At 35.6% G+C, this 9,288-nt stretch overlaps 3 protein-coding genes across 3 annotated transcripts; 1 reads left to right on the top strand and 2 right to left on the bottom strand.

Annotated features, from left to right (window-relative positions):
- The first annotated feature begins 259 nt into the window (after positions 1-259).
- Positions 260-2,550, top strand: LOC18022138 (putative pectinesterase 11). Its single transcript, XM_006404553.1, has 5 exons — positions 260-528; positions 1,072-1,231; positions 1,484-1,672; positions 2,032-2,267; positions 2,364-2,550. Exons 1-5 carry the CDS (start codon positions 260-262, stop codon positions 2,548-2,550), a joined length of 1,041 nt encoding a protein of 346 aa, XP_006404616.1.
- Positions 2,551-2,919: 369 nt separating this feature from the next.
- Positions 2,920-5,008, bottom strand: LOC18021886 (protein RER1B). Its single transcript, XM_006404552.2, has 4 exons — positions 4,842-5,008; positions 3,743-4,110; positions 3,401-3,581; positions 2,920-3,240 (listed from the first exon to the last, which is right to left on the bottom strand). The coding sequence occupies exons 2-4, from the start codon at positions 4,093-4,095 to the stop codon at positions 3,187-3,189; spliced, it is 588 nt and encodes a 195-aa protein (XP_006404615.1). The 5' UTR covers positions 4,096-4,110; positions 4,842-5,008; the 3' UTR covers positions 2,920-3,186.
- A 202-nt stretch (positions 5,009-5,210) lies between these two features.
- LOC18021885 (probable glucose-1-phosphate adenylyltransferase large subunit, chloroplastic) lies at positions 5,211-8,362 on the bottom strand. Its single transcript, XM_024158537.1, has 14 exons — positions 8,141-8,362; positions 7,860-7,982; positions 7,576-7,746; positions 7,383-7,475; positions 7,199-7,282; positions 7,062-7,117; positions 6,888-6,981; positions 6,611-6,796; positions 6,440-6,520; positions 6,280-6,366; positions 6,084-6,188; positions 5,879-5,985; positions 5,727-5,787; positions 5,211-5,624 (listed from the first exon to the last, which is right to left on the bottom strand). Exons 1-14 carry the CDS (start codon positions 8,360-8,362, stop codon positions 5,523-5,525), a joined length of 1,572 nt encoding a protein of 523 aa, XP_024014305.1. The 3' UTR covers positions 5,211-5,522.
- Between the last annotated feature and the right edge of the window lie 926 nt (positions 8,363-9,288).

Below are 9,288 nucleotides of genomic sequence, written 5' to 3'. Positions count from 1 at the left end.
TAATCTTTCAACTTCGATCATAAGAAATCGGCCGCTGACCAACTCCCACCACGTCATCCGACTTTTAGTCAACCCATTGATACATATAAATCTCCTTTATGTATAAACGAAACTTTTATAAATTTTAATTCTCACACTCTTGCTTAATCAATTGGATTCATCGATTTTCAATTCTTGATTTCTATTTTGTATTTGTTTTTTTTTGTTTGTCCTCTGCACAATCGCCAAGACGTGAAATCTCACATGTGCTATGGCCGAGATGGGTGTTTATAAATCGAAGTCTAAGCATAATATTGCTAATTATTATCAAATCATAGTCATCAATATTTTCATTCTCTCTTCAGTCACATCTTCATCCATGGCTTCTTCTTCTTTGTCTTCAATTGATTTTTCGACTGCAATTTTAATAAGAGTTGATCAATCGGGCAAAGGAGATTTCATTAAGATTCAAGAAGCAATTGAATCTATCCCTCCTAATCTAAACAACTCTCAACTCTATTTCATTTGGGTTAAGCCTGGAACTTACCGGTACACAACAGTTTTCTTATATATATACACTCTATACGGTTACGTACTTGGGAAAAACATCTATTTTTTTTTTCTTTTTTACATAAACTGAATCGTTTGAAATTCAGAAAATATATTATTTTGTTTATATTTTATAGTTAGAGATAAAGTTATAAAGGTTAGGGACTATTATTTATGGTTTAGGGTTAACATTCATATCTTTTATGATTTGGGATTCAGAATTCGGAGTTTAGGGTTTAGGCTTTACAAATTTGGTATTCTTAATTTTGATATAGAATTATTTGGTATTTTAATTATTTGTTTTCTGTGTAAATGTTTTGTTGATAGGGTTGTCTTTTATCAGCTAGCTATTTGGTACTAGCTAGACTTGGACCTATATATACTATTTTTGTTTTGGGAAAATATATACTACTTTTATTTATAAATTCGTTTTCTCAAACACAGATTTTAGTGATGACTAGATAGTTATATGCTTTATCAGATCCCATGATAAACTAGTTTTTCAATGCTGCTTTGCGATTCTAACTATAGAAAATGAATCAGAGAAAAAGTGGTGATTCCTGCGGATAAACCCTACATAACGTTGAGTGGAACACAAGCTTCCAACACAATTCTCGTATGGAGCGATGGTGAAGACATTTTGGAATCACCCACTCTCACAATCTTCGGCTCCGATTTCGTTTGCCGATTTCTCACTATTCAGGTTAGTCTTCTTCATCATATATTCATCGTATATATGCATATTTTAATTATTGCAATTTCAATATCGAGTACCAAAACATCATAATTTCGATGGGACCATTATTTCATTTTTGCTAATTAAGCGATAGTGTTTTAAGTTTATCATACACCAAAGGTGATATTAAACGTGTCGTAATTAATGCGAATAATAAAACAACATTCGGAAACAACAAACTAAGGATCTTGAGGTGCTTTGATGTTTTGTTGTAAGTAGAATAGGTTTGGAACAACGGGACAGGCGGTTGCGCTGCGGGTGGCAGCGGATAATGCAGCGTTCTACGGTTGCGTGATAACCTCATACCAAGACACTCTTCTTGATGACAATGGGAATCATTACTTCAAGAACTGCTATATTGAAGGAGCCACCGATTTCATCTGTGGAAGCGCTTCTTCTCTCTATGAAGTAATTACTTACTCGTTTTACATGCATAGATTAATTTCATTACAATAGAGATATAATCTCGTACTTTAATTAAACCTTTTTTTTTTCTGTACTCATTCCTAAAGTTTTATTCCATTTTCCGGTTTGATATCTACATGACCAGCTGCTAGAGGAATACATGTTAGATTTATTGATAGAGTTAAACTTTTGGTATCTTTCTAGCATAGAATAATCTATAAGCTTAATTTGGTATGTCAAATGAATAATGAAATATATATAACAGAATATTCAAATAATCGAATAACATGCAGATATATTTTAGCTAAATACATTATGATCTCTAACTAAACTATTTTGTGGGTTTGATTTGAATTTTGTAGAGGTGTCATCTACACTCGTTGTCGCCGAACAATGGGTCGATAACGGCGCAAATGAGATCGTCGGCGTCGGAGAAATCAGGGTTTACATTCTTGGGATGCAAGCTAACCGGTTCGGGTTCCACGTTTTTGGGAAGACCATGGGGAGCTTATTCTAGGGTTGTCTTTGCTTATTCCTTCTTCTCCGATGTTGTCGCACCTCAAGGATGGAACGAATGGGGAGACTCCAGCAAAGAAAAGTACTAAATTATTTGAAATTTATAAACTTTTTTGATGAAATATTTTTGACTGATGATATTGGTTACTAATATTAATTTTTGTTCTTCATTGTGCAGTACCGTTTATTATGGTGAATACAAATGTTACGGTCCCGGAGCAGACAGGGGACCAAGGGTAAAATGGTCAAAACAATTATCCTACGACGAAGCTGCCGTCTTCTTGAGCAAAGACTTTATCGGCGGCAAAGACTGGCTCCGACCTGCGCCTTCTCACTTCAAGAATGCTCCCAAACCAAACCCATAATAAATTAACTGACGATAAACTAAATAATTCCATCAATTTGTTCATATATTAGTCTTGTTCTTTTTATTATCGTATAAATCCTTTATAAATATTGATTGTAATTAGTTACGGGTAATGTAGTATTATTTGTATTATAACTATTAAAAACATATATGTGAATATAAAAACTCAAAGTAATTTGTTAAAGAATTTCTGTGACCACCAAGTAATTTATTTTTTCTTTTATCAGGGCTCCGACCATCAAATGATTTCTTCCTTATCATAAAAGGACATTTCATCGACTGTGGAGAAAGATTCGACAGACCAATACGTGAGCTTTGTAGAATTTGATTAAAACAAATGAAACTTATTGAAAAGAAGAAAAAAAGAAATGAATTTTTTTGAAATAAAAATAAATCATATTTACAACAGAAGTACTGGAGATTAAAGAGAACTAACAAATAACAATTTTCCTGCAACAACAAAACCCAAATTAAACTAGACCACCGTTTTGTTTCCTTCTTCTTTCCTTGTAGAAGCATAATAATACTAGAATTTTTGATTAAATTCGTCACTACAAAACATCCAAAACGGTTTAAAACCCATCTTTTCCTTTTTTTCATTCTTCCTCTGAAGACATGTGACTAACCGACGGAATCAATCAGCACGAGAGGCGCCGCTGCTCGCAGAAGATCTTCGGCCACTATATTTCTGCCACACAGATCAAACATTTGTGATAAATTAGCAACTTTGATCTCAAACTCTGTCACTATGAATGTGCAGGATTCAATAGACTCACAAAAAAGGTACCAAGATTCCGATGGATGAAATGGTTTTTTTTTGTTACTATCAAAGTTGTGGAAAAAGTTACCTGTTTTCCGATGCTGAAAGGAATGTACTTGTGCTTGATCATGTGAGAGATTTGGCGTCTCATGGTGAGGACAAAGAGAACGATCCAGTAGCAAAGTAGTATAGGCCAGAAGACGGGAACATCAAAGACCGAGAAGAAAGTCATGAGAAAAGCTATGCAGAATGCCTTAGTCATGGAGTACCTGCAACAGATTTAATCACATCGTCATCAATAAGCTAATGAAGATGGCATATGGTGAACCACCTGAATGCTAATAGAATTTTGAATCTGACTGAACAAGAAGACATGATATGCATTCAAGATAATCCAAAAGTGGCATTGATAGCATAAGCAAGAGGGTACCAGAATTTAAACTCGGGAAGTCGGCGGATAAATGGCTTGAACTCATCAGAACCTCGAGTAGGCAGAGAAGCTCCATCAGAGGACTCGAGCTCAGGATCAACCAGAGGCGACAAGAAGCCGATAAGCAGATTCAGGAGGTAGATTCCAAGACCATAGGAGATGATGTAGAATCCGTGAATGGAGTAAACCCTCAAACAGTAGATAAGAAAGACAACAAGTGTTCCAATCCACCTATAAGTTGAATGAGGTGTAGTCTTGTCCAGATAATATTTGTAAACCCTCCATGCCTCATGTGCTCGCTTTTGTACAGGCGTGGCCATCGAACCACTTTCACCACCACCGCTTCCTTCCATTGTGATTCTTGAAACCTAGAGATGAATTAAACAACTCAGGCCAAATTCATACTGTAGCAAACACACAATGCCGTCACATTACATCTTCAGACAATCAATGACATGCTCTTGGCGGCATCTAGCTTTAGCCTCTGCACATAATCTACCCAACTTATGGAAACATAATTCAGCTTATAGCCAGAGCAATGAACAGATTAGAATGCAAGATATCCTTTTTAATTTTAACACTAGTTTTTCACATAACTAGCTTCAACTTCTATGCGTACGTTATAATAAGAGTCCCCAAAAGACGATCACAGAAAAATATTCATCGGAAATGAAGATCTAGTCAAAATTCTTACCAACAAGACCCATAAGTTCTGAACACGAAAATTTTCTCACTGAAAAGAAGGAAAATAACATAGGAACCCTAGCTTCGATTTCTCCATGTGTTTGAAGAAAGAAATCAAGAGAACGACGTTAATGATCTCTTAGCTAAAAAAATCTCACTAGAGAATCCAAAAACCCTAGAAACAAACAAAATATGAACTTTTTCTCTCTCTCTCTCGGGTTTTCTGACTAACCAAATAGATTTCAACAAATCGCGAAAGTCAGATCTCGTATCTAAAACAATCGGAGCTGAATCATTTCCCAATTAATCAAAAATTCGTACAAAGCAGCAAAAAAAATCAAGGAGAAGAGTGCGAAGAGGGAATCTAAAAATCCATCGGAACAAGAAAAATCGAAGCTGAGATCAAAGCACTTACGGATGGTGAGAAAGGAAAGAGCTTCTGCTGACCCAAATGAGACCTCGACGAAGCGAAAAAACAAGCAGATCTGGCTAAGGACGCTACGAAATGCGAATATCGCAAGAATCCGTTTTAATTTTTTTTTTTTCAAAAAAACAAAATGTTCTAAATTAATTTCCTCGCGTGCTTATTTACGAAAAACCACCAATACAAACCCATATATTTGTTATAATTTTAATATTCACCCCTTGAATTTATTTTGTCATCTCTTTAATTTATTCTAAATTAATGAACCCAAATCTCTTTTACGTTATCTTAATTGAAATTCAACCATACTTAAACATATTTTTGAGGTTTACTGTTTTCTTAAAAATAAATATTTTTGTTTTCAATTTACTGTATAAATAGTATAAAGAGGATTATCGAAAGATTCAAAATACAAAAAATGAAAAGGAAAAAAAAGTGATAAGCTGACCAATCTTCCGTTGCCAGAGCTCCGGTCAGGCCGCACTGTGGTCTTATTGTTATAAGGTTTCTATCTCTTACATAATAAAAGGTTAACTAAACTTGAATTCTTCTACTATTACATACATCACCGGAAAAAAGGACCAAAGGCTTTCTCTCCGGCCAAAAAGCCTTATAATCCCCGGCTAGATTGTTGCTTCGGTGTCTTATAAGATCACAACTTTTAAGCTCCATTCATATAACAGTCCCGTCTTGAATTGTGGCCTTTTCAACTATCACAGTGATTCCTGATCGAATATAGAATCCTTCCTCTGGCCTATCCGCTTCTTGAACGTCCTGAAAACATCAAAAAACAAACATTAACTTAAACTTTCTATTGATCTTTCTGTAGCACAAGAAAGCCCTCCCATGGAGAAGAAATTCTCAAGAAAAGCTTACGCCTTTGTTCATGATGATCACGTTTTTACCGATCTTGGCATTCTTGTCAATGATGCATTTCCTATGAATCACCAAAAATACTTTTTTTGTTTCAGACAAATCCAATGTCAGAAGTTTGTTGTTTGTATTGTTACTGTCTTTTCAAAACTTACCTGATCTTTGTGTCTTTACCAATGCCAATTGGAACATTTCCTTCTGCTAATAGAGATGCTATCTCAGATTCAGTTTGGTAATAATCTGCACCTAACATCAACGTATCCTGCGAACAAACAAAAACCAAAACTCTGTTTGATCAGAACAATACTGTAAAATCCTTTGGGACTGTTTTAGATCATAGCGAAGACAATGAAGATTCACCTGAAGCTCAACTCCATAGTCTAGACGTGACCGTTCACCAATGATGGACCGTTGGATGCTGCATTCTCGCAGGAAACATCCGTGTGAGATTATCGAATCTACCATCTTCAAAATCATCAAAGAGAAACCATTCTAAATTAGCAAGTCAGGATCAAAGAAACAGACATAAAGAAGAAAGGGACTAGTCGATACATACACGGCATTTCTCAGTTTTGGTTGGTGGGAGGAACCTGGGAGAAGTGTAGAACGGAGTGTCTGGATCATAGAACTCAAACTTTGGTCGCTGCAGAAAAAGAACACAAGGTTAAGAGATCACAATAAGGTGAAAGGTTTGAGTATGTTTGTGAGTTTCTAACCTCTTCAACAAGAGCTAAATTAGCCTCATAGAATGTCTTTATAGTTCCAATATCCTCCCAATAATCTCGGAAGATGTATCCCTGACCAAGAAAATACAAAATCGTTTGATGATTCATTGTCTTCAACGCATTAAAAGAAGAAGAAGCAGAGTTTTTTTCTACAAATCTTACTTGAACATCGTGATCTCTTATGGCTGCAGGAATAATTTCAGATCCAAAGTCATTGGAATTCGGATACCGTTGTGTCAGAAGGTTCAGCAAAGCTTCTGTTTTGAAACAATAAACTCCCATTGATGCAATGTATGGTGAATCTATTGCTTCTTGATGAGACAGTCCAAGCATTGTTGTGTCCGTTTGCTGTCAAAAGCAACAGAAAAGCTTTACGTTTTCTGAAATGTTTGGTGACTCTACTGAGTTAATCTGTTTTGAGAATCAGACAAAACCATACCATTGCTTTCAGATCGACTCCTGTTGGTTTCTCCGCGAATTGGATTACACGCCCACCTCGGTCAATCTTCACTAGACCAAAATTTGATGCACGGCTAAAGAATTCACAAAAGACAAGTTTTTAAGAACCGAGATTTCTCACACAATAGGCGTAAAAGAGATTCAAGAAACTAACCTTTCGCTGACTGGTGCACACGAAAGAGTGATTTCTGCGTTACTATCTACATGAGACTGTTACAGCACATCGATTTAGTGAAACTATAAAGAGGTTTTAGAGATGATGAAAAGAACTGTTTCGATTTAGAAAAGTACCTGAACAAAGTCCATGTAGTTCATTCTATAGAGATGATCTCCAGACAAGATAAGAATGTTCTCAATGTTCCTGTTCTTGGCATCCTATTTACGACATCAACAGTTTTTAGACCACTTCAAAGATTCACATGGGAACAGACTTCTGTATCGATAAAGCAGTAAATGTGGCCATATAAGTTCATACCTCAAACACCCAGAGAAATTTTCTGACAGCATCTGCTGTTCCTTGAAACCACTTCTTCCCTGCTTCCCCGGGTGTTTGTGTAGCAGCAAGAACCTGTTCAATGAAATTTTTACATCTGCTTTATTCGTCGGAAATAGAGAACCCATTCCAAGAAAGAAAACCACATTTTTTTTATTTGTTATAGAGTTTATACCTCTACGAAACCACCTCCAAAGTTTATGCCATTCCCAAAATAAGTACGTGCTAAATGTCGATTTAGAGAAGCGGAGTTGAACTGTGTCAGCACAAAGATCTTATTGATGCAGCTGTTAATGCAGTTACTCATAGGGATATCGATCAGCCTGTAGCATCCACCAACAGGAACCTGCATATTATTGAGCCATAAGATTCCTCATTACACAGAACATTGTTTTATAGATAAGACCCTTGAGGTCCTAATCTCCATGATTGTTATCTACAGTTAAATTTTTTACTTACAGCCGGTGTGGCGGCTCTCTTTGTAAGAGGAAAGAGTTGAGCTCCATTGCCACCTCCTAGAATGATTGCAGCCACGTTTTTTGGGTCTGCCTTTCTTCTCTCAAACATGGAAGGCTTTACTCTCTGAACAAAACAAAAGCAGCAAACAGTATTAAGACCTCTGGAATTTTGCAGGAAATGAAAGGGATCGCTTAAGCAATTCTTAAGACCGCTGAATTTGATCAACACAAAGCCTAATGCCATTATAAGCAAAAGAGGAATAGTAAAACTGATCAACATACCATAACATCTTTTGGATTCTTTGAAGTGGCAACAGCGTAAACAACGCCGTGCTTGACCGTTCGGTTACAAAACTTCTTGGAGCTCAAATCTGAAGCAAAACATTTAAAGAAGCCACTGTTGTTGATCTTCTGACCCCAAAATCTGTTCTCTAAATTCTTGAAACTGAGTTTTGGCAAGATAGAGCTGCTTTTTCCCAAGGCAAAGCAGTAAGAAGAGTCCATCTTTGACAAACAGAAAAGAAAAACCTTAGAAACTTAATAGCAGAGACGATTTTGGCTCAGAAGAATAATAAAGCTTCAAGTAAAGTGAATAACACACAAAGCGTTTCAGTTTCTAATTCCTTATTTATATAATCAAAATAGTAATAGAATAATCCAATCCCATTGTTCAAATCTAAGCAAAGTGTTAAAGTGAAACCGACCAAAGAAATTCTGTTAAAAGTTAAAAAAAAATCCAAAAAACATTTCTTGAGGGTACCCAGATAGATAAATCCTCGAAAGCTACGAACTTTCCACAAACCCAGATGATTCACAAACACAGATCCCCGAAGTTCTCAAATTCTCATCGTCTCAAAGCACAAAACTCTTGAAATTTGATGATCCTCTAATCTCCATGACTAAACTGAGTTTCAAACTTACGCAGAACAAAACCTTTCAAAACCATTGTTGGGTTGGAAAGAAACATCCTAAGAAATTGAATTTTATATATAAAAATGTAAAAATAAAATAAAAAGTATAAGGAAGATGCTTGAATCATAGTAAGCTTCATGTAAAAGATCAACTGATAGTATCTTCTCTTCCTAGCTAGGACCGAATAAGTTTAAACATTAATATTTCTTTAGTTACAAAATTCAAAAGAAGAGTATAAATTTACAACTTTTTCATCATTAGACGCAAAGAAAACACCCTAAAAGAATATAAATTTTCCGGCAAAAAGGTGATTTTCAGGGAAAAAAGAAAAAAAAAACATATGTTGCACATTGGTTAGAAATGAAAAATCGATAATGGGAATGCAAAAGCTTGAAAGACAGGAACTTTTTTTTCATGTACAGAAACAACTATCCAGATAGAAGATCTAAAGAAACCCAGCTCCAGAACAAAATCAAAAATTAAGAGTGCATATTAGAAATTTAAAACACACTGTGAAC

The sequence above is a fragment of the Eutrema salsugineum genome, unplaced genomic scaffold (genome assembly GCF_000478725.1).
Source record: "Eutrema salsugineum unplaced genomic scaffold, Eutsalg1_0 scaffold_15, whole genome shotgun sequence".
Taxonomy (NCBI): Eukaryota; Viridiplantae; Streptophyta; class Magnoliopsida; order Brassicales; family Brassicaceae; genus Eutrema; species Eutrema salsugineum.
Note: the sequence above shows the minus strand (reverse complement) of the source record. Positions and strands in the feature narration are given on the sequence as shown.

Coding starts and splice junctions, on each gene's coding strand:
- LOC18021886 (XM_006404552.2), bottom strand. CDS start 4,095: ATGGAAGGAAGCGGTGGTGGTGAAAGTGGTTCGATGGCCACGCCTGTA. Junction 3,582..3,742: donor CTTCCCGAGTTTAAATTCTG/GTACCCTCTTGC, acceptor AATCTGTTGCAG/GTACTCCATGACTAAGGCAT. Junction 3,241..3,400: donor CTTTCAGCATCGGAAAACAG/GTAACTTTTTCC, acceptor TCTGTGTGGCAG/AAATATAGTGGCCGAAGATC.
- LOC18021885 (XM_024158537.1), bottom strand. CDS start 8,362: ATGGACTCTTCTTACTGCTTTGCCTTGGGAAAAAGCAGCTCTATCTTG. Junction 7,983..8,140: donor AGAATCCAAAAGATGTTATG/GTATGTTGATCA, acceptor TGTTTTGTTCAG/AGAGTAAAGCCTTCCATGTT. Junction 7,118..7,198: donor ACTACATGGACTTTGTTCAG/GTACTTTTCTAA, acceptor GTGCTGTAACAG/TCTCATGTAGATAGTAACGC.
- LOC18022138 (XM_006404553.1), top strand. CDS start 260: ATGGGTGTTTATAAATCGAAGTCTAAGCATAATATTGCTAATTATTAT. Junction 1,232..1,483: donor GCCGATTTCTCACTATTCAG/GTTAGTCTTCTT, acceptor TGTTGTAAGTAG/AATAGGTTTGGAACAACGGG. Junction 1,673..2,031: donor GCGCTTCTTCTCTCTATGAA/GTAATTACTTAC, acceptor TGAATTTTGTAG/AGGTGTCATCTACACTCGTT.